Source organism: Lupinus angustifolius, chromosome LG13 (genome assembly GCF_001865875.1).
Source record: "Lupinus angustifolius cultivar Tanjil chromosome LG13, LupAngTanjil_v1.0, whole genome shotgun sequence".
In the NCBI taxonomy this organism is placed as follows: Eukaryota; Viridiplantae; Streptophyta; class Magnoliopsida; order Fabales; family Fabaceae; genus Lupinus; species Lupinus angustifolius.
In genome coordinates, this window is record NC_032021.1 from 11,178,560 (window position 1) to 11,203,575 (window position 25,016).

General features: G+C 35.2%; 2 protein-coding genes and 1 pseudogene across 3 annotated transcripts; 2 read left to right on the forward strand and 1 right to left on the reverse strand.

Annotated features, from left to right (window-relative positions):
* Window positions 2,004-15,002, forward strand: LOC109325927 (protein BTR1-like). 2 transcript variants are annotated; one of them, XM_019558543.1, is made up of 8 exons: window positions 2,004-2,241; window positions 4,069-4,307; window positions 4,392-4,498; window positions 5,807-6,000; window positions 7,582-7,685; window positions 14,135-14,230; window positions 14,308-14,369; window positions 14,503-15,002. In XM_019558543.1, exons 1-8 carry the CDS (start codon window positions 2,157-2,159, stop codon window positions 14,603-14,605), a joined length of 990 nt encoding a protein of 329 aa, XP_019414088.1. In that variant the 5' UTR covers window positions 2,004-2,156; the 3' UTR covers window positions 14,606-15,002. The 2 variants fall into 2 exon arrangements, with proteins under 2 accessions (XP_019414088.1, XP_019414089.1); XM_019558544.1 differs by having other exon boundaries at window positions 7,597-7,685.
* On the reverse strand, window positions 15,693-16,951 carry LOC109325059 (annotated as a pseudogene).
* On the forward strand, window positions 23,852-24,796 carry LOC109363594 (uncharacterized mitochondrial protein AtMg00810-like). The gene has a single exon (XM_019609849.1). It carries the CDS (start codon window positions 23,852-23,854, stop codon window positions 24,794-24,796), a length of 945 nt encoding a protein of 314 aa, XP_019465394.1.

Genomic DNA, 25,016 nt, shown 5'->3' on the forward strand with positions numbered 1-25,016 from the left:
AAACTTTAACTTCACATACTTATTAAATATTGAAAAACATTTAGAAAAGTAAATATATGTCAGAAAACACTTATTTTTTAAAAATAAAAACAGTTTTTTAAAAAAAATGAATCGCTAGCTTTTTAAAACTATGATTTTTAAAAGTTTCTTTTTTTTTAAAATGTGGTTTAAAAAAATGTAAAACCTTAACCTGACGTGCTTATAAAATATCAAAAATATTTAAAGAAAAGTAAATCTATGTAAGAAAAACACTTATTTTTTTTTAAAAATAAATACACTTTTTTTAAAAATGAAACTTGAAAGTGTGTGTTTTTAAAAAAATATGATTTTTAAAAGTTTTCTTTTTAAAAAGATGGTTTAAAAAATGTTTTATTGAACTATTGTTTTTTAAAAGAATGATTTTCTTCAATAATGTTTTTAAATTCAATAAAAAATCAAATAAATTGGATACATGTCATCCAAATCTATGAAAATGGAATTATAGATAAATTGAAATTTATCTATTAAGTTTAAATATAAATGAATGGAATAATTTAAATAAATTTATATAGTTAATGTCTTTTTATCTATCAATTTGGAACCAAACTCAAATCTATTTATTTGAGGGTGAGCCTAAGGTGAAGAAGAAATAATATAGTGAGTGAAAAAGTGAAAAAAGAGCACGTACATGAGAGATGACAAATATAAGAAATTAAAATTGGGGTATGATAATCGGCCATAACAAATGCACTTAATTAGTGTTTTAGTCATTTATTTCATGTTCATTTTTGGTACTATGAAGCAGTGTTATAAAATCGGTGCTTGCCGGTCGGTTCAATGGTGAACCGGTTTTAATACTGGTACGATACAATAATTATATCGGTCATACAATCATATTGGTTAAAACTGGTCAAAATCGATTGATTTTCAATTGAACCATACCGGTTATACCAGCCAATTTTTATTTAAAATTATTTTTTTTAATGAAATTGAATTTTTTTTTATTTTTTAACATTAATAATAATATATTATATTTTTATATCTAATTTCGTTGATATATGGTTTAATTAGTGAACTTGTTGAACTACTATACCACTATACCACTACCCTAACTGGTTTGATGACCAGTACGGTATTAATAACACTGTTATGAAGGGTATATCTTACTCTTTGGATAAGAGAACTAATCTTTTTAAGGTTTATGATTGTCCTTCCCAACACGTATTGCTTACAAGAATCGAACTCTTCACGTTTCTGTTATTATAGAGATCTAGTGTGACCTTTCATTGTTGTTTTTGATCATTTATATTTTAAACATTTTTTTTTGTTAAAATAAGGTTCCTTTTTTGGTCTTTATCATTGTAATAGTGTCCAAAACCATTCTCCCCTACTAATTTCTACATTACGCATTGTAAATTGAATTTGTTGGTTGGAGTCTATCATCTTCACCTCATTCTTAAATCTAAAATTCATCCAAAAACCAATAAACTTATAAGCAAATTGAAACTAAAAAAATGGAAGGACCAAATTAAAGAACTAAATTAAATTATTTGTTATTAAATTGAGTGTTTCTAAGCAAAAAAAAAAAAAAACGGACACGTATAAAATAAAATTATACATAAGATAAATGACAAGATAATAAGTTACCCTAAACTAAAGATATGTTAAAAAGAATATGTAAGTAAATCATATACTCACTCACGAAAAAGGATAATAAAATAATTTTTCAAAAAGTATCTCCTTTTATACTAAAACTATAATGTGTATCTTTTTTACACTATTAAAGATATTTCTTCATCTTTTTTAATAAAAATTAATCTCTTTTAAAATTGGTAGTTATCCATCCTAACAAGTTCGATCACAGGAATTGAATCCTCAACCTTAAATATTTACCAGCACGAGACCAATAACTTATTAATACTAACATCATACTAAATAATCAATTTGTAGGAAAATATTTGTACAAACAAAACAAAAGAAAAATAATACAGTAGTAATTTTAATTGCGATTATATAAGTAGCACAGCAGCCCCTCAACTATCCTCACCAAACCAAGTAGCATATATTTGTTTTGTCTTCTTCCTTTGTGCACCATTTTAACACATATTCTCTGTTCCTAACAAACACTTTCGCTCAATCTCTGAATTAACGAAAAAGAAGAACACAAAAAAAAAACAATGGACTCTACAGAATCTTCATATATTTCATCTGCTGAGCCACTCACCAACGCACCGCCCAAATCTCCTCCCTCCCCTTCTTCAGGTATATCTATCATCCGATCTGATTTCTTCTATTCGGTTTTTTATTCCTGAACCACTGGTTTTATTGCGGTTCAGTTCGGTATTGTTTTTATGCTCCAATGTTATGAACTACTAGGGTGATTTTTTAGAAGATGAATGTTTGTTATGATTTTTAGTTCTGATTGTGGTGAGGAATGTGGGAAGTGGGAACTTTAAAAACGGAACTTGTGAGTTGTGTACATGATGATGTCTATGGTTTATTTTTTTTATTCATTCATTTAGTATTATTATTGTTGTACCTTTTTAGATTATTTGCTTCTCTTTTGACAATTGAGTGAATAATTAGCTGTTTGATTTTGTAATCTTGTATCTAGTTCTTCTGAAAATTTGAAATGATGCATTAGGGAGAAAGTTGGAATAGCTCTTATTGTAGAAAGACAGTAGAATTCTACCTTAGGTAGTTTGGATATGTGTGAAGGAGAACGATAGAAGCCCTTAAGGAAGTAGATCAAATGGAAGCTAGTCCAATTTCTAGAAGAAGAGGGAGACCAAGAAAAACTATAGGGGAAATGATTAAGAAAGACTTAGACATGAACTTTTTGTTAACGAACATGATTTATGATAGAGCATTATGAGTTATGATATCGTTCGATATATGTAGCCGACCTCACCTACTTGGATACAAGTTTGGTTGTTGCTGTAACTAGTTCCTGTGACTCTATACACAAGTTCTTATGAATACCAAAAAATAAGACTACTCTAATCTATCTCTAATGTGTAATGATCTAATTATAGATGTAGTGTTAGTGTGTTTGGTAAGACACTAGAGGGGATCAGGGAGAGAGCTAATGTGTAATCAAAATTTAGAAATACAAACTTTGTATTTTATTTATATCATTTCCAAAGCCTAGTACAAAACAATAACTTTTACACTTTTACCCCATTCATTATTGTGATACACAAATGCTATTTTTTTAAGATTTTTGTATGTAATTTACAACTTGATTTCCTGTTATTTTCTCAGAAGCATTTTTCTTAAAATATTTATTTATGAAAAACATATTTAATTTCATTGAAGGCTGGAGTTGTTTTGGGTTACAATTAAATTTAGGCCATCCACAATCCGTTAAGTTTCACATCCCAGTGAACATGTGCATTATCATACAACTGCTCCTTCACTTCGGCTTCTAAAAGTAGTAATTTTGGTTGATCTTGAAATGAATTAATCCTGCTGTGTAGTCAGGCTAGGCTTGTTTTTTGACCCACTCACATGAGACTAGCTGGTTTCCGAAATTTTATGCTTCTATTGAAATATTTTTAGTCATCTTGTCTGACTGGGAATTGAAGGAAGCATCATTGGTTTCTGTAAGCTGAGGCCTGAGGCAAGTTGATAACTGATGTGAATATATATATGGTTTATGGATGGTTGTAATTTCCATTATATTAGAGAAATATTAGGAGTTAGGACAATGTTACTTGGGATGATGTTATTAGATTAATGAAATGGGTCTTTTTGAAGTATGAATTTTCCATAGAAAATTTATAAATGATTCTGTGAAATTAAATAATTCAGATGTTGTCAACTGTTATATTAACTCAAAGAAAAGAAAAAATACTGCCAGACTTTCCTGTGATAGTATTTTGTCTTATGGGTTTCAGTTCTGTCTTGCATTTGATTCCATGAAAGTGATTTCAATGCTCCAAGAATTGTTGTTTTCTTTTCATTTTTTAACATCTGGATATTAATTTTTTGCCCTACTGCCTCTAAAGTGACAACTTTATCTTTATACATGTAAGTTTTAACATTAAATCTCTTAGCTTATTCTTAAGTATTGCTTGATTCTGCCAGATGTTGCGGAGAAACCAACATATGTTAGGTTTCTTGTATCAAATTCTGCAGCTGGTTCTGTAATTGGAAAGGGTGGCTCAACTATCACTGATTTTCAGTCACAATCTGGAGCAAGAATACAGTTATCACGCAATCATGAGTTCTTTCCTGGAACTACCGATAGGATTATCATGGTATCTGGTGCAATAAATGAAATACTAAAAGCTGTAGAACTTATTCTATCGAAGTTGCTCAGTGAGGTAATCTCTATGATGTCTGCTTAATTACTTATTGGAAGAAAAGTCTTGCACGTTCTTGAAGTTTATTTTGCCTTTTATTATTAGGTTAATAGCGAGAATGACAACGATGCTGAGCCCAAATCAAAAGTGAGACTGGTTGTTCCAAATGGCTCTTGTGGTAGAATAATTGGCAAGGGAGGTGCTACCATTAGGTATGATTGCTTTTCTTTGTCAAGTTGTAGGCTCTACTTGTCTGCCATGCCTGTAAAACATTTACTGTTGTTACTGATAACATAATTAGTTTTTGATACATTTGTTTCTTATTATGTGTTCTGGGAATACATGTTCACCTCAAGAGTTTATTGTCTCAACTGTATGAGCGTTCTTTTCTGTTTTATTAAGAAATTTAGTCTCCCAGCTTTTATTTCCCCCTCATTCAAGCCAAAACGTTATATTATTGTAAGGCCAACTATAATAATTTTAATAAAAGAAGAAATTTATTAAGCTGAAGAGAAAGAATCACAGAGCATGGAGAATAAGGAATCCTCCTATCCTAAGTAGTAAAAACACGGGTTTTCCAATGTGTAGCCTTGGGCACATTTTAATTTACCCAAAAAGTTAGTTTGGCATTGGTAACAGATCCAATTATTAAATTCATCTGCATCATACATGTGCGTATGTTAATATTGGAAAATAAGTCTCATGTCGTTTGTTTCATTGTATTGAGAATGATTTAAATACATGTTGGACTACTCATCTCATTGTAAATTGGTTTTGGGATGAAACCTTAACATGGTATTAGAGCCAAAGTCCAACTTCTCTCTAGTTGTCATGGGCCAAAAAGGTGCCCTTTCGTTTTGGGTCAAAGTTTACCCACCGTCTGGTTCAACATGCTTCTGTGGAGGGGGCATGTTGGGATATATGTCCCACGTTGCTTGCCTTATTGTATAGGAATGATTTAAATACATATTGGGATACTCCTCCCATTGCTAATTGGTTTTCAGATGAAACCTTAACAATTAATTTCCAATGTCAACTTACCCCCTTTGGGTAAATTAAAAAGTGTCCTGGGGCAAAACCCAACAAAAACAAACATAAAAATAGAAAATCAATGTAACAAAACTTCCCAATCACTCAACGTATCTGATAGTGGAACCCCATAAAAAAGGGAATGAGGTTTGCACCAATTAGACGCCAACCGCCCCATCTTATCCCACATGTAGTTATTAGCTGAAGAAACCTCCTTAAACGTATGTCAGTTCTGCTATAACCAAACACACCATATTGCAGCGTAGATTGCACATTGCCACTGAATCTTAGCTTCTTCACTTATACTAAAGTCATAAAAGCTAACCATCCAAAAATGGTTTAGAAACCTAGGATACACCCATTATTCACCATAAAATTGTTGGCATGACTATTATTTTTCATTACTGCACTGTGTCCGTTCTGTATGCTTTTTCGTTGGCTATATATGGGGATAAATGGCTTAGCTAATAGCTTTTTTATTTTATGATCAGGTCTTTCATTGAAGACTCACAGGCTGGCATAAAGATATCTCCACAAGATAATAATTATTTTGGAATTAATGATAGGCTTGTGACACTGACAGGAACTTTGGATGAGCAGATGCATGCAGTGGATTTAATTGTTTCTAAGCTATCTGAAGATTCTCATTATTCCCAGTCCATTAATTCTCCAATGTCATATCCAGGTTAGCATAACATACTAAACCTGGGAAAGTGTGAGTTGTTCTCCATCCCCGCATATTCTAATGTTACAAACTTGTATATGTTGTGGTTGACATTTAATGTAATTTAATTTAATTACGAATGGAGTGGCAAGACAAACTCTTCAGAACTTTGTTAAAGGGGCATTTGATTTCATGTACAGAATCAATTCAACCTAATGTTAACTCATTAAGTGAAAAATCTATAACAACAGCGATCATCAAAATCTAGTAAGCTACTTCTTGCCATTTTTGTAGTTGCTCTGTAGTTTTTATTAATACATTTATTTTTCATGTCCATTTATTATTTGTTTTTATGGTAATTAAGATATAAATGGCGGCACAATGTATGAGGCTCTACGCCAGGAGGATTTGGGATCTAGTAATTAAGATATGATAATAAAATATAAACTAGCCTTGTCTTGTAAACTTAATATCTTTTGCGATCTAGGTAGTCAATTGTGGATAATGAAGTACACGACTGACCCTAAAAACACTATAGTAGAGCAACTGCTAAAAAATATATATTAGTAATAAATAATTTATAGTCTATACCAATATTTTAAATTGTAGTCACAGTTACAATTACAACAATTGCATACATTGTGGTCATTATAATGTGGATTGCGGCCATTATAGTGTGCATTTTTGTGATAAAAATGCTTTTAAATTTTATGGTGCCAAACACATTTTGACGTGATCCAAATGGGTTCTGATGTGTTCGTGTCATTATAATTTGGTGTCACATCGCAATTGTGGGATGATGCGTTTGCGATCTGGTGATTCGACCCACAATTTGAAACAATAGCCTACACATATAAATACACAAAATACTAAAATAAATCATATTAAAGATATATTCTTAATTAATAATCAAGATGAGAGTATTACATATTCTAGAGGTGATCCAAGTTGAAGGCCATAACAAAATTATATCTCAAAAAATTAAATCAAATGAAGGTGAAGTCAAAACTGGGTTCAAACAGTTTGATAAGAGAATCAATAAAGATGATGGGCCAAACAATTAGTTCTTGAATTAGGAAGCCTCACAATTTTGTTCTATGCTGATGAAGAACATGTAAGCAAGCAAACATAATATATCGGAATTAGGAAGAAGAAAGATAAGGGAGATGAAAGAGAAGAAAGGTAGAGCCAAGTAAAAATCGCATGGCTAGAAAAATCAACATGTTAATTGGAAGGAAAGGAAAGGGAACGTTAAATTACCTAAAACCCTAAGAACAAAACCTGTCATGTCTTAAAAAGAGGGACGAAAGAGACTTTCCCCCTCTAAAGTTAGGGTTCCACTCGCAGTTGCAGCAAAACATGTAGAGGATTGTGAACCACGGCTTGACCTGCGATTTCACCGCTATTTGTCATGCTACAGGCGCTATGACCATCTACACCGCTATTTATTGTGTTGTCATGGGGAACAGACGAAAATCTTCTATCCTCCGCTATTGTGCAGTATTGACTACCTTGTTTGTGATGAATTATGATTGCTGAGTTTGATGCTTAGTATAATTTTGGTAACTTGTAAAATATATCTTTTGTAACTTGATTTTTTAGGTGTTTCCTCTTCAGGCTATCATGGTGCTCCAAGTCTACTTCCTTCTGGTAACCCATCTGATTATATAACAAACGGTCCTGGAGTGAAGTTTGAGAACAGCAAGGTTTTTCTTATTCCATTAATTTAACCCTAGTTCTTGATGTTATAAGTTCTCATGTCTTGTTCCAGACTCGACATGCAGGATGCCAGACTAACCTGAAATTAGTTAGTTTTTTTATGCTTTGAGCCTTTTCATCCTAGATAGGTCATGCTTTATTGCTTGTAATTTATGTTTGTGATACTGACAATGGGTACATGAATGTTCTGCTGATCAATAAATAAATATCTAAATATAATAACAGAAGTAGAAGAAGGGAACTGTAGAATGTCAGCATTTAGCCAAGCCAACTGTATTTATTTGATTGCTGTATGTGTTAGGATGCAACTGAATGTTATGGGACTTCAGTCCCACATCAGAAGTATGGATTCCAGTGTGGGGTTCATATGGCCTTTGCTTCTCCAACCACTACTACTAGCTCTTGTGATGTAGTTCTCCCTAGCCTTCTCTACTGGCTTCATCTGATGTGCGTCAGGATTTTTCAGCTCTAACAATGATAAGGAAAAGAGGTGTAGATAGAGAAATTGAGATAGGAAGAGAAGAATGAGAAGATTTAGAATGCTGAAGATGTATATTCATCAAAAAGTATACCTCTTACAATCATCAATTCAGCCTTATACCCTACTAATCTAATCCCAACTTCATTAACTATTTTTCCCGCCAATTCTAACTACCAACTATATTACAAAATTCTTTAACTAACTAACCCCCTTTATTCCTATCAAATCCCTCCCCTTAAATTCCTCCTTGTCCTCAAGGAGCAGCAGCAACCTCAAATCTTGGAAATTTCATCTTCAAGTCATACAATAGTTCCCAGGTAGCTTCCTCAACTGGTTTCTGTTCCCACTGAACCAATACTTTAGTGACAACTCTATGATTTCGCTTGGCCATACGACGATCAAGGATCTTAAATGGAACCCGCACTGTATCTAAGTTGTTCCATGTCTCTGGCATCATACGGTAAGGGATAGAGGAGTTAGGACAAGCCTTTAAAAGAGAGACGTGAAACATAGGATGAACTTTGCAATCAGGAGGCAAACTCAAGGTGTAAGCTACTTCACCCACACGATGCAAAATCTGATAAGGACCATAATAACGAGGGGATAGCTTTTCAGTAGCACGAAACTGCACTGAATGCTGCCTATACAGGTGCAATTTCAATAAAACCCAATATCCCACCTGGAAAACTCTTTCAGTCCTATGCTTATCAGCCAATTGCTTCATCCGCTTTTGAGCTTGTGCCAAATTACACTTTAATTTGATGACCATATCCTCCTTAGCTTCAAAGCTACGATCCACTGCTTCAACCATTGTGCTTTGAGGAAAATAGGGCAGATGAATAGGAGGGGATTGCTCATACAATACCTCATAAGGGGTCATATGAATTGCAGTGTAGTAAGTGGTATTGTACCACCATTCAGCCAATGCCAACCAATTAGTCCACTCCTTAGGCCTTTGCCAAGCCATGGACCTCAATAATGCTCTAAACAACGATTGAGGACTTCACTTTGACCATCTGATTGGGGATGGTAGGCAGTGGACATGCTCTGAGTGACTCCTAATTGTTGCAGAAAAGCAGCCCAGAATTTGCTAGTAAACAGAGGATCCCTATCACTGATTATGTTAGCAGGAGCCCCATGCAAACGATATATCTCCTTGATGAAGATTTCAGTCAAGTTTGAAGCTGAAAATGGATAAGACAGAGCAATAAAGTGGGCATACTTGCTCAGTCTATCAATAATCACCTATATAGTATCCTTCCCCTTGGACTTTGGTAAGCTTTCAATAAAATCCATTGAAATACTAACCCATACACCATCTGGAATAGGAAGGGGTTGAAGTAATCCAGGGCTAGCTGCAGTGTCATATTTGCATCTCAAACAAGTCTCACACTTCTGAATAAAGGAAGCGACATCCTTATTTAAATCCTTCCAATAGAACATAGATTTTACTCTGTGAACAGAAGCACGAACTCTTGAATGTCCTCCTTGATGAGATGTGTGTAACCATTGCAAAATTATGTCCCTGACCCCTATATCTTGAGGAACCAATAGCCTATGTCCTCTGAATATTAGCCCATTCACCAATCTGAATTTAGGTTGCAGAGCTGGAGTATGCATAAGGTCAACCTTCATGCTCTGCCAAGCCTCATCAGTCATCGTAGCCTGCAAAAATTGGTCCCATAGTTCTGAAGAAATGCCTGAAACAGTCAACTGCAACAGTTCTCCATGAGAGGCCCTAGATAGTGCATCTGCAGCAATGTTTTCTTGGCCCCCTTTGTATTGAATGGTATAGGACAAACCCATTAATTTAGAAACCCACCTGTATTGAGCTGGTGTTGAAAGCCTCTGCTCTAGAAGGTATTTTAAGCTTTGTTGGTCAGTGAGGATAGTGAAGGGCAAAGCTGAAAGATATTTGTGCCATTTAGACACTGCATGAACCAGAGCAAGTAATTCTTTATCGTAAACAGATAACAACATGTTTTTGGGGGACAAAACCTTGCTTATGAATGCAACAGGATGCCTATGTTGCATAAGTACTGCTCCTATCCCAGTGTTTGAAGCATTCTTTTCAAGGACAAAAGGTTGTCTCATATCTGGAATAGCCAATACAGGTGCATTAACCAAAGCAGCCTTGAGTTGACAGAAAGCAACATCAACATTTTCAGACCATAAGAATGCATCTTTTCGAAGCAAATCTGTAAGGGGAGATGCAAGGATGCTATAATTTCTTATAAACCTTCTATAGTATCTTGTTAATCCTAAGAAACCCCTCAACTGCTTGACATTATGAGGAGAAGGCCAATCTTGCACCGCTTGAACCTTTGCTGGATTAGTTGAGACACCCTATGTTGTGATGAAATGCCCAAGGTACTCAATTCTAGGGGTGAAGAAAGCACACTTGCTTTTTTTAGCAAAGAACTGATTGTTTCTCAAGATAGCAAGTACCTGCCTTAGATGCATCAAGTGCTCTGTATGAGATGAGCTATAAACACGTATGTCATCAAAGAATATTAACACACATTTTCTCAAGAGCTCAACAAAAATAGCATTCATGGTACCTTGAAAAGTAGCTGGAGCATTAGACAACTCAAAGGGCATCACCACATATTCATATTGCCCTGAATGAGTTTAGAATGCAGTCTTCTCAACATCCTTAAGCCTCATCCTGATCTGATGATATCCAGCTCTAAGATCCAACTTAGAGAACACCTTAGCCTTACCTAGCTCATCTAATAAGTCTTCCACTAAAGGAATGGGAAATTTGGCCTTAACTGTCATGTCATTAAGCCTCCTATAGTCCACACACATCCTCCAACTCCCATCATTCTTTTTAACAAGAACCACTGGAGAAGCAAAGGGTGAGGAACTAGGTTGTATCACACCCGAATCCAATAACTCCTTAACCATCTTGTCTATAACATCTTTCTGGGCAGGAGGGTACCTATAAGGCCTTAAGCTTGTGGGATTGGAGCCTTCCTTCAAGACAATGCGATGGTCATGCAAGACTCTAAAGGGTGGCAACTGCTTTGGTTCTTCAAACACATCCTGGTATTCTGCCAACAAGACTTCCTTAACCTCCTCATATTGACAAGTTCCCTCCCTTCCAGTTAGCACAGAACAACAAACTGAGTTATTAGAATATGGCAACAATTGTAGCATTAAGCAATGCTTTTCCTCCACCAGAAGTTTATTCAGTTTTGTAGCAGGCACCACCTTGCTGTCTTTCACCTTATAACTATTAGATGAACTTTAGTCTTGCCAACAAAAAATTCCATCATTAAGTTTGCAAAATCCCAAGAAATAGTAACCCATTGCCTCAACCATTGCATTCCTAAGATGAGGTAACAACTATTTAAAGGAATAGCAATAGCAGATGTTTTGAATTCATACCCTTGCATTTTCCACTTGATGCCTTCATAACTGCCTTGGTCTTGAATAACTCCACCATCAGCTACAGTTATCTGAACAGATTCGAGATTCTGCAATTGACCAAGGCCCTCCTGACATAACCTTTGATTGACAAAATTATGTGTACTGCCTATATCTATAAGGACAAAAATCTGCTTCTTGCCAATCCAACCCGTAATCCTCATCATTGGATATAATGAATCCCCTTGGATGGCATTTAGGGACACCTTGGGAGCAACTTCTGCAATCTCAGAGCATGCCAAGTCCTCCACCTCATCAAGTATCCCCGAATTATCCTCCTCTGCCACTTCCATTAAGAAGACTTGCACTTTCTTCCTCTGAGGACAATCATGATTAGGTGAATACTTCTCATGACAGAAGAAGCATAAATTCTTGGCCCTGTGTTCATCCATCTCCCTAGGGGTTAGCTTTTTTTGGAAGGTATAGCTTGGTTTGCCTAATATTCCCTTGTGTACCCCTTCTTGTGCAGGTTTCTTTTCCCAATTTGCATCCTTCTTGTCAAAAAAATGGGTTCCTCCTTTTCTGTTTTGCCAATGTACTGAATTGGTAGAGTTCAATGCTCGTTTCTGCAGCAACATAATGCTCCTTTCTTGCAACCTTGCAATACGAGTGGCCTCCAACAAATTCCTTGGAGCAAACAACTTAACACCATTATAGAGCTCTGGATTCAACTCCCCAAGGTAGCATTGCAATTTCTGAGGCTTTGTCAACTCTGTACGGCAAGCCAACTTGTCAAATGCCTCTTGATACTCCTCCAAACTCCCTTCCTAAGTCAATCGTTTGAGCTCTTCTAGAGGTGAATCAAATTCCAACCCAAATCTTACCTTCAATGCTTCAACAAATTGCAACCAAGAGAGTTGACCCGCATTTCCTTGCTCCCAATTCTAAAACCGTCGAAATGACCCTTCATCCAATGCTATACTAGCAATGATCACTTTTTCACCCTCTGGAGTTCTATCCAGGGTAAAAAACCGCTCACATTTGGCTATCCACGAACCAATATCATCCTTGCAAAAACTTGGAAAGTCTAACCGCGTAAGACGAGTAGGGGCACGGTGTTCACCTTCATTCATGCCTCTGTTTCTTCGATTAACCCCCAACTCTGTGATTTGCAATCCTAAACCACGCATTGCTTCTTGAAATCCCGTGAATTGAAGCTTCATTCGCTGCTCCATCTCACGTACTTGTCGAGCCACACATGGATCAATTGCTGCCATGATCCTTTCTTCTGCTTCTCGAACTGCACACTGAAGTCGTGTTGCTTCCGCCATGGCCAGGATCAAAAAGCTCTGATACCAATGATAAGGAAAAGAAGTGTAGATAGAGAAATTGAGATAGGAAGAGAAGAATGAGAAGATTTAGAATGCTGAAGATGTATATTCATAAAAAAGTATCCCTCTTACAATCGTCAATTCAGCCTTATAACATACTAATCCAATCCCAACTACATTAACTAATTTTCCCGCCAATTCTAACTACCAACTATATTACAAACTTCTTTAACTAACTAACCCCCTTTATTCCTATCAAACAATCCATCCTAAGGGATCAGTGCCATCGAAGTTGGGTAATTCCATGATGTTTAATCCCTACTGATGTGGACACATTGTTTTTGATCTCCAATACATTGTAATCCAATGAACAACTGAATTTCATGTTCGCTGGTTATCTTCTTATAGAACTTCACCGAACTTTCCAGCGCCTCTACCCTTGACACCATCTCTCTGTTGATCAAATCTGTTGGGTCGGGCTAATTTGTTAGGAACACAAGGAGAGAAACTCTCCTCCACGAATTTCCTCTTTTTAAAAGGCCTTTCCTTTGCCAATGGAGCCTTTTCTCAGCTACTACAAGTCAGAGTTCTGGATGCCCTCTCCTGCCTAACTAACTAACTAATTGCCTTAACTAATCCTAACTCCCTTGCCTCTTTCCTAACAACTATGATGTAAAACATACCTGAAAATCATTCTTCAGTTTGTTAGATCCAGCTTAACTCCACTGTAGCTTTGGATGGTTCTTGATCAATGTCAGTTTGAAGGTTAACCTGACCACAATTAGGATGAACTGACAGTTCAACAAGTTGAGCTCGTCTGTCCAACACATTGCAAATGGTGATGAGGACCTTTTTGGTTTTGGTGGGGGCATAAAATCTTAGAAATGTATGACAGTCTTTGAATTTTGCGCATGATAACAATGAGTCTTAAAGAAACCCGTGTTGTCTAAGAAGAAAAGTCAATTGAGTCATGTTTGAGGGATCATGTGCTATATTTGGCTCTCACATTTCATGCTTCTCACTCTCCTTTTCACTGCTTTTAAGTATTTTATCTTAATTTTAAGAAATCCAACATGCTGTCATGAGATTACATGCCTATAGTCTTGTCAATAGTGAATTTCTACATAGAGAAGTTTCAATAATATGTGGAGAAGGTACCTACTTTGTCTGTTCAAATCCTTGCACATTTTGTAATGGTGACTGGCTCTGTCAATTTGAACTTACAGATTGTTCTATTTCTGTTGTTTTCTAGGAGGAGCGGAGCAACTCACTGACCATTGGTGTTCTGGACGGGCATGTCGGATTCGTTGTTGGTCGCGGTGGAAGGAATATAATGGAAATTAGTCAGGTTTGTCCATGGCTAGTTTTATTACTTGATATAATGCAATTACTTGCACATCAGTAAACTAAACTTTTCTTTTTCAGACGAGTGGGGCAAGGGTAAAGATATCAGATAGAGGTGATTATATATCAGGAACATCTGAAAGGTATAAAGATTCTTTATTCCTTCATGTCTCTGGCATAAGAAAAGTCATTATTAATCAGATGCCCCCTGCACAATTTATTGTTTGTTCTATCATAAACATTTTAATATCCATTTTCCGTTTCGGTATCATGCAGGAAAGTTACCATAACAGGATCCCAGAGAGCAATACATACGGCTGAATCGATGATATTGAAGAAGGTTGCTTATGCCACTGAGAAGGCGATCGAAGTTGAGTAGTTTGCTAGTAGCCATGTCCACGTTGAGATACTCAGTAAACCTGTTTGCTAATTGCTTATACATTTCCTATTTTTGGGACATGTTTATATAAATTCTCAGAACATTTATATGAGAGATCTTAAAATTGTACTCTTGAGCATGCTTTATTTTTTGTCCTTTTGGTTTGATTGAGGTTGGCCTTATAGGAATTCAAGCCAAACAACTTTTCACATAGACAAGATTCACTGAGAAGGCCATGTCAATCTAGAATTTAGAGGTGTATTCTTTTGTTGTAAAATTTCATGTCCAATCTGTATCTTCAGTTACTGGCCTTAAAAAGTGACTTGACTTTTCTTCTCCAGTGTGATTTCTTAAATACCATCAGCATTTCCTGAATTGAAACTTGAATTATTAGTGTCATTTCAATGATATAATGTATGTTATTACTTATTAGGTTGCTTTTCCATTTATAATTACATGAAATTGGTCATTTAATATCAATTTATATCACCAACTTGGTTTTCAATTGAACATCAAATTAATCTTTATAAGGAGGAGTGGGCTAATGTTTAATTATCACCTGAATGATAATTTTTTCATTTAATCTTAGTGAAGATGGATACATCTCCCTAGGACCCTAAATAATGAATAATTGCTCTGATATCTCTCTATCTGTTTATTCGTTGACAATGATTTTCTTTATACGGTAACCATAAGAATAACATAATTCACTCTTAATCGAAGAATGATCAACTGTTACTAGATGTCAACATGTTGGGAATTTTTTTTAATCCCTTTCTAATCACATGTAATAGATTGATGAATATGACCACAAAATCTTTCAAAAGTACCTAGTAATTTTGAATAGAACATGGAGTCAGCTCATGATTCATGAACATCATCCACCTTTCCCACCAGCTTTTCCCACAATCTGTACTTTTTGTATTTTTGTTTACATGTATATCAGAATACATCCAAAAAAATCAAATGAACAACATTTGATGTTATACATAAAACATTATTAAATCCAAAGTACAAGTGAACTTTTCCATGACAGAATTATCATTTATATTTGTGTTTGAAGAACAATACAACTTTAATCTTCTCCATCACACCCTTCAAATTTTCAACACAACCAAAAAAGGAAACCATAAGAACTCATCAAAATATATGAAAGTTCTCTTCAGTTTCTTCTAGTTAGTAACTATAATACGTACCCATCACTCTCTATGATATACAAAACAATAGTTAATATAAACCTCTCTACATTGCTGGAAGGTTGTTGAATTGGTCACACCTATTCCTCACCTCTCCCTTATGACCAGTCTTGACACCAAACACAGAAACCTTCTCCATTGCATTTGCAAAATCCTGGAAGAACACTTTCTCATCCTTAGCATATTGTTCCACAATTGGTCTTGTCCTTGGGTCAACACCAAGAAGATGATCTGAGGCCAAGAGCCCCAATCCCTTAAGTATGTTATTAAAATAAGCATTATCAAACTTGCTAGGTGACCTTACATCATTGAACGCAGCCATTGAATGGTCCACAGTGTAGTTCTGGCAAACTTGTCTCAACCCTTCAGCCATCTTTGGATTAAGGGTAGGGTCAACGTGAGAGGTCTTGCTGAAATTGAAGATCCTGTTGCTGAACTCTTTGCAATGTGTGAACCCAATAGTGTGTGCACCAGTTAGGGCAACCATTTCCCTTATGGTGAGGTTCTTTGTGGTAAACTTTTCAATGATTTGATCCATGGTCATGTTTGGCATTAGAAGGCTTGCATGTACCTTTGAATCATTTGAAACAAGGCTATCTTTTCTCCCTAAACGAACTTGGTAGAAAGGACCACCTACAATTTTGACAAGGTCTCTTGTGGCTTGTGCTATAATGTCTGAGCAAGAGACAATGTTAGGGCATGCTAACTCTAGGGCATTTTTTTTATCTTGACAATAATGTCGAAAGCATCACCAGAAAGGGAGAGATTGAGATCGGCGTCATGCTCCGCATGGGGGTTAAAGGAAGTGGAGCTAACAAGGAGAGATGCATCACAACCATCAGTGATGCAATCATGGAAAAAGAAGCCTAGAACGCCCGCAGCGGTCGCTGGGACGACACTTTGCTTGGTGAACACGTTTTCTCTCACAATTTTTTCAAATTCCGGGCATGTTGTTTTGTAGTAGTCTAGGGTTAGCTTAGCTGATGATGGTGAGAATGGAATGGAAAGGAAGAGAAGGAAAAGTATATAGAAAGCCATGGAGACTCATAGAGGAAGAGAAGGAAGGTTAAAGAGTAAGAGACTCATTTCCTTCTCTTTTGTTTTTTGGTTGTGAATAAGAAACATCATCATTTAGGTAAAATGGGTAAGTAAAAATAATGTATATTTGCTTGTTTTGAAAAAATATAGAGGGGAAATTAAAAGGGGGAATATAAGCATTGGAGGGGAGAGTTTTGAGGATATATTGTTAACTTCTTGCTATTTAAATTACAGTTGAATGATTGATTTAGCTTTTGCTATTTTTGTATGGTCAATTTATGTAGTTCTATTTTTTTTCCTTTTTGTCATAGAGAAAATTCAATTTATCAGATATTTGGTCTTCACAAAATGAAACTTTTTAACTTAAGCACAAATTATTTTACTTTTTATTTTATAGGACCAAATATGAAATATGTCCTCATCTGTGCTTTTGAGGCTAATTTGATTCTTTATATTCCAAACACATATATATTATATATTAGAGCAAAACGTTAAATTGGTTCTAAAATATACAAGGGTAATCAAATTGGTCATTTAGAGAAAAATGTCACAACCAACAAAGTCTATCACAATTGACAAGTAGCTGGATTCTTTGAACATAATGTAAAAGATTCAATTTGTGTGTGTGATAGATATAGTTTTACATATTAGGATGATATTTTTTATTGAAATAATTTGTATTGTAATATATATTATAAAATATTTTTAATTTTGTTTCCCACATTTAATTTTGTTTCCCACATTTAATTTTGCATCATTTTCCATGTCACGTATTTCATATAAATATTAGGTAAATTTGCTTTTAGCTCAAAATGATCATCTAATTTTACAAAGAAAAAAAGAAAACAAAGCTAGAGTGACTTTAATACATTTGATGAATTCATAACTGATGCATACTAATTGTGATATGATTACTATGGTTTAATTGATTTTATGCATTATTTGTACAACTTAGTTGAGATATGACCTCTTATACTTATTAGGGATTTTCATGAAAAAACTGCTTATTTCTTAATTTTTTAGTTTCTATAACCCTTTGTACTAAAGCATGTAGAATATGTACTTTTAATGGTCCAAATGAGGCAGATAACATATTGTAAAATTGAACCGAAATTCTGAATCTACCAATATCATGGGAAAACACACCATGCAATCTTGTTGCCGTTGGAAATTGTGAATCTGAATCTAGATTAAAATGATCACATCTTAGGCTATAGAATTCGAAAGTTCACCCCACAAGAAGCCACATGAATATAACTCAACAAGCTAAACAATTTGATGTAGAACTTGAATGGAAATTTAGGCACTAAGTGTATCGCATTATTAGGCCGAAGAGAGTATTGATGTTGCACGTTATTGGGTCGAGCTCACAAGAGAAGAAGAAAAGATAAGACTTATCTACAAGATAATTATCATTATAAATAGAATAAGCTATGAACCAAACAGGGCATCATCTGTTCTCCCTTCTAAACCCTTGTTTTTCTATCTTATGGATTGCTAAACTCTTGAGTAGTCTTAAGTTGCAAACTTCATATGTTTGCATATCTAAGATCCTGTACTTCATGAATATTATTTGTTGCTTTGAAATTGGTTTATCCTTTTCATCCCTTAATGATCTTAATGTTTTCTAATAGTTTTACTGATTGGGTAAAGTCTTAAGCGTTTATATTGTGTTTTTATTGTTTATTCAATAGAGATGAACCAATGATAGAAGAATGTAATCATTAATCCATAGGATTTTAAACTTATAACATTGATTGGTTGATAGCTTTTGGGGTCTCAATTATGTAAGATTTTTTTGTTCTTTGAAGGGACAATTTTAACTTGAATAAATCAAACTCTAGGTGATTGTCTAGTAGAGAATTAGGATTTACCAATCTACGATCGTGAATTGGAATCTAATCCACGAGTTTTATTAAAAAATATATATTATTTATTTATAATCAAGGATGGTCTACTGAATTATAAATGGTTTTTCCGAAATTTATATTATCCCTCTAACTTTAATTGCAAACAAAAAAATCAACCAACCCTCCATTTATTTTGTTATTCATGTTCTGATCTTCTTCCAATTGATAACTAATATGAGTACTTGTGATCGATCTAGGTGTCTTCCCACCTTGTAGTGCATTTAATTGCAATTTTCTTTTGATAACACATCATGATAGTGCACTCATCAATAACAAATAATTAAATTTAGGAAGAAAAATATGTTAATATTTACCCATTCATAATTGTTTTATATTAAAAGGATTTATAAGAAAAAAAATCAAATTATGTCTAATCCTCCATACAAAGAAAATCTATTTTGAGATGTTAAGTCAATCATATCATATGACTTAGCTCATCCAATGTGTAATTGTGTTAAGTGACAATTACATCCATTGACATTGTGTCTAGCAAAAATTGCATCCATTGACATGTGTGTATAACTTCAAGACATGTACGTCTCACACAAAATTTGTCCAAGTGATAATTGTACCCAATGATCTCCACGTCCAATGATATTAATTACATAATTTTTAACCTTATATGCAAAGCTTTATTGGTCCAATCATATGAACTCAAATAATTTCATTGCATATTTATTGCGAATAATTAATGTTCAGTTATTAAATACTTTGTTTCTTATAAATATAAACTTATTATTCTTGGAAAGACATATTTTTGTTTTCTAACCAACTTGTAAACAAAGAAATTGAATAAATATATACAGTTGAATTATTATAAAGTCGTGTGATAGTGTACTTAATGTTTGGTAATTTATGTGACATGCATCAGAGTTAGACATGAACTTAAGATTTAGTAATCGTCAGAAGAGATTATATTTATTCAACTTTAAAATGAATTTGAAGTTTGTGTGACCTGTCTTTTTATGTCAAACCTATTGCTCATATTTAATCGTCAATAAATATGAAATATGATAAAGTTTGGTTAGAAAGGTCCTCTTAATCAATATGATACAAATTGGTATCCATCTTTGCAATGAGTGTCCAAGTACGTGGACATTCATTATTTCCTTTTTATGCTAAGCAAATCTACAACACGTATTATTTTTTCTTTAGCTATGCCAATAAACTTAGGTCCTATTTTAGCACACTTAGAATGAGTATGAATGATTTTATTTCTATGTATGTAGTTAGTAGATAGATGTCCACTCTTTCCACACTCTTTACAATAGTACATGCTCTTAGGAGCTTGACTTGTTAGACAACAGTTTCTTTTTGCAGCCATGAAAGCTTTTTGACTTTCTCTACATCTCTTCTTCTTTGTTCTTCTTTTTAGCTATAAGGGTAGTTTAGGTTTTTTGTTTTGTCTTAATGACTTTTTTGTCATTTTCTCCTTTATTTTCCTTTTGGGGTTTCAGGGTAGTTTTAATTTGTTATTTCTGTTTTGACCGTTGGTCATTATTTTTTCTTCTAGAAAGTTTGTATTTAAGTGATTGCCAATAGTGCATAATCAATCAATGAGGAAATTCATGGATACAATTTCTTTTCTTTCTTCTTGTTGTATTGTTCTTGACAATACTAAGATGGTATCAGAGCTTAATTAAATTCTGATTCATCGTCTTCCATTCTCCTCCCTTTTCTTCCAAGTACATTTCCTCTTGATCCTTTCTTGCTTGCTCATTGCTTTCTCCTCAATCATGGCAGATCAGTAATATGCAGATTATAACACAAACCCATCTAATCCTTACTTCCTGCACTCAAGCAAAAGCACAACTCTAGTGCTCGTTACCCCCTTATTAAACAGCAAAAAATATCATTCTTGGGCAAGGGCCACGAGGCTAGCTCTAGATTCCAAGAACAAACTAGGATTTCTTGATGAAAGTTTACCTCAACCAAATCCAGATGACATTCTTAGCAGACCATGGAAAATGTGCAACACCATGATGCTATCATGGATTCAACATGCCACAGAAGAATCCATTGTCAAGTCCATTCTCTAGATTGGCAATGTTGCAGAAGCTTGGAAGGATTTAAGAGATAGATTCACCCAAGGAGACATCTTCCGCATTGCAGATCTTCAAGAAGAATTCTACCATTTCAGCCAAGGTAATCTCACCATCTCAGATTACTTTACACAGTTAAAAACCATATGGGATGAGATAGACAATTTTCGTCCCACTGGAACATGCACAGCTCCCTGTGGCTGTGGTGTTCTTAAGAATACAAGAATGTATAAAGACCATGATTACGTAATAAGATTTTTAAAGGGTTTAAACGATCAATATGCTCATGTGCATTCCCAAATTATGTTGATTGAACCCTTCTCTAACATTACTAAAGCCTTTTCCCTGTTGATTCAACAAGAAAAAGACCACATCACTCCTATCTCCACTATACTGGATCTTGAACCCAAGGCCTTATCAGCAAACTCACAAATACCACAAAAGAATACCTCAGCTGTTAGTTACCCTTATTCCAGAGGAAGAGGGATCCAGTCTTATAGGGGCAGAGGTGGTAGATTCAACAATCCAAGTAGACAACAACAACCAAAATTTTGCACTCACTGTGAGAGGACTAACCATACAATATAGACTTGCTTCCTAAAACATGGATACCCTCCCGGATATCAAAACAACAGGTCTACTAGGATGGCTAACCATGCTTCAAGCTTTCCCCTAGACAATGACTTCATTGATCCCTCCACTCAATCTACACATACCCTAACTCAGCAAAAGGGTTCTGCAAGATCCTTCACTAAAGAACAATTTCAAGGAATTCTACACCTCTTAAATCAGAACACTCAGGACACTAATCACACAGTCAATTCTATTGTACATACTACTGTTCCATCCAATGATACAAGTATCTTTCAAACTCATTGACTTCTTGACACTAGTGCAACTGATCACATCAGATTCAAACTCAATGTTTTCTCTAATCATAAGAGAATTTCTTCTATTTTCATCACTTTGCCATATGGACAAAAGGTTTCTACCTCTATATCTGGCAAAATTACTTTATCTTCCAGTCTTATACTATATGATATTCTCTATGTTCCTCAATTTCATGTAAATCTTATCTCTGTCAACAAACTCATCCAAACTCTCAAATGTCACTTAATTTTTCACAACAAACTTGTGTTATTGTGCAGAATGCTTCAAGGAAGATGATTGGTTTAGCTAAGCTTCACCATGGCTTATTTTGATCAATCTTCCACCAAGCAAGACTCGTTATGCTGCCAATATTTCTGCACAAACACAAAATTCTACTCTGCTATGGCATTTAAGATTTGGACATATCTCTCACAATGTAATGACTTTAATTGCAAAACAATTTCCTACTATTCCTCCTTATAATAACTCTATGTTTGTTTGTGATATTTGTCACTACTCTAAGCAAAAGAAATTATCCTTCAAAAACAGTGACACACATAGCTCTCAACCCTTTGAATTATTGCATGATGATATTTGGGGACCTTACTCTATTCCCACTATTTTTGGACATAGATTTTTTCTCACCTTAGTTGATGATTTTAGTAGGTTCACTTGGATAATCATGATGAAGCATAAGAGTGAAACCAGACAAAATTTAATTAACTTCATATCCTTCATTGAAACTCAATTTGAAACCAAACTCAAAATCCTTCGAAGTGATAATGGTGCAGAATTTAACATACCCACTTTTCTAGCTTCTAGAGGCATTATTCATCAGACAAGTTGTATATAAACACCACAACAGAATGGTGTGGTTGAAAGGAAACATCAACACCTCCTAATGTAGCCCGTGCCTTATTCTTTCAATCTCACCTACCCCAAAACCTATGGAACTTTTCCATCCAGCATACCATGCATTTGATAAATAGGCTTTCAACACCCCTCCTTCAAAACAAATCCCCCTACCAACTCCTCTATAACCAAAAACCATCCTATGATTACCTAAAAGTTTTTGGATGTCTCACCTTTGCCACTACAATCCTTTCTCACAGAACAAAATTCTGTCCAAGAGCAAGAAAATGTGTCTTTATTGGCTATAAGGAAGGCACAAAAGGGTATACTCTATATGACATTAACTCCAATAACATATTCATCTATAGAAATGTTCATTTTTATGAACATATTTTCCCCTTCCTACACCAAACCCAATCTCATTCCTCATCTCAGATACCTTGCAGAGCTGCTACTACTCATCACCCTCTCCTAGACCACTCTTCCCAAATTGAAAACCCATAACCACATACCCCTACCCCTCAAATTCATACTACTCAACCCATCCCACCTACTAACATTCCTAGACAGTCCTCTAGAATTAGAGGACCACCATCCCACCTAAAAGATTACCATTGTCACTTAGCTCAAGCATTCCCTACACCAACCTCTACCTAATCCAAAACCTTATACCCCCTCTCTTCTGTCTTAAGCTATGACCAATGCTCTCCTTCTTATAAGCATTTTTGCCTTACCATTACCACCACCAAAGACCCATCTACATATAAACAAGCCTTCATTCACTCCCATTGGCAGGCTACTATGCAAGCAGAATTACAGGGCCTTAAGGCCAATCATACATGGACATTAATACCTCTCCCTGCTGACAAGATCCCTATTGGGTGTAAATGGGTATATAAAACAAAGTATAAAGCTGATGGTTCTCTAGAACGTCACAAAGCCCGATTAGTAGCCAAAGGCTATACTTAACTTGAAGGTGTTGACTTCTTCGATACCTTTCCCCAGGTGGTAAAGATCGCTACGGTTCGTCTTGTTCTTGCCTTGGCAGCCACCAAATCCTGGTTTCTCGAGCAACTCGATGTTAATAACGTTTTCCTTCATGGTGACCTCCATGAAGAGGTTTACATGACACCCCCCTGGCCTTTTACACCATGACAGTAGCCTCGTTTGCAAATTACACAAGTCCTTATATGGTCTTAAACAGGCCAGCCGTGAATGACATACTACTCTTTCTTCCAAACTCATCTTCCTAGGCTATGCTCATTCTAATGCTGATCAAGCACTCTTTACCAAGAAACTACTAACTCCTTTACAGTTATTTTAGTATATGTGGACGATATGGTTCTAGTTGGAAATAGTATGCTTGAAATTAATAATGTCAAAACTGTTTTAGACAAAGTTTTCAAAATCAAAGACTTAGGATCATTAAGATACTTTCTTGGCCTAGAAATAGCCAGATCTAAATCTGGCATTGATATGAATCAACGAAAGTATGCTTTGTCTCTCTTAGAAGATGCAGGTACGTTGGCATCCAAACCTGCCTCCACTCCCTTTGACCCAACTGTGAAATTACAACTACAGAAAGGCACTCATATTTATGATATCTCCTCATACAGAAGATTAGTTGGCAGACTACTATACTTAACTATATCAAGACCTGATCTCTCATATGCATTGCATCAATTGAGCCTTTTTATGTGCAATCCACTTGACTCTCACTACAAAGCTGCACAACCGGTTCTACGTTACCTTAAAGGCTCTCTTGCTCAAGGCCTTTTTCTCTCTTCAACATCACCAATTCATTTTTCTGCTTTTTCAGATTCTGATTGGGCTTGCTGCCTTGACTCTAGAAAATCAATCACCGGATTTTGCATTTTCATGGGCTCAGCTCTGATCTCTTGGAAGACGAAGAAACAAAACATCGTCAGTAGATCCTCTTCCGAAGCAGAATATCGAGCTCTTGGCAGTCTGGTTTGTGAGCTTCAATGGCTCAAATACCTCTTTACTGATCTTCATATTCCCCAATCAAATCCTATTTCTGTTTATTGTGACAACAAATCCACAATTCACTTAGCACAAAATCCTATTTTCCATGAACGCATGAAACATATTGAGATCGATTGTCATGTAGTTCTTGAGAAAATTCAACAAAAATTGGTTCATTTGCTTCCAATATCATCTTCTTCTCAACTAGCAAATGCTTTTACAAAACCTCTCCGTGCCTCGACTTTTAAGAGTTTTGTTTCCAAGTTAGGTCTCTGTAATATACATCGCCCAACTTAAGGGGGATGTTAGACAACAGTTTCCTTTTGCAGCCATGAAAGCTTTTTTGCCTTTCTCTGCATCTCTTCTTCTTTGTTCTTCTTTTTAGTTATAAGGGTAGTTTAGGTTTTCTGTTTTGTCTTAATGGCTTTTTTGTCATTTTCTCCTTTATTTTCCTTTTAGGGTTTCATGATAGTTTTAATTTGTCATTTCTTTCTGTTTTGACCGTTGGTCATTATTT

Coding starts and splice junctions, on each gene's coding strand:
- LOC109325927 (XM_019558543.1), top strand. CDS start 2,157: ATGGACTCTACAGAATCTTCATATATTTCATCTGCTGAGCCACTCACC. Junction 2,242..4,068: donor TCCTCCCTCCCCTTCTTCAG/GTATATCTATCA, acceptor TGATTCTGCCAG/ATGTTGCGGAGAAACCAACA. Junction 14,231..14,307: donor ATATAATGGAAATTAGTCAG/GTTTGTCCATGG, acceptor TTTCTTTTTCAG/ACGAGTGGGGCAAGGGTAAA.
- LOC109363594 (XM_019609849.1), top strand. CDS start 23,852: ATGGTTCTAGTTGGAAATAGTATGCTTGAAATTAATAATGTCAAAACT.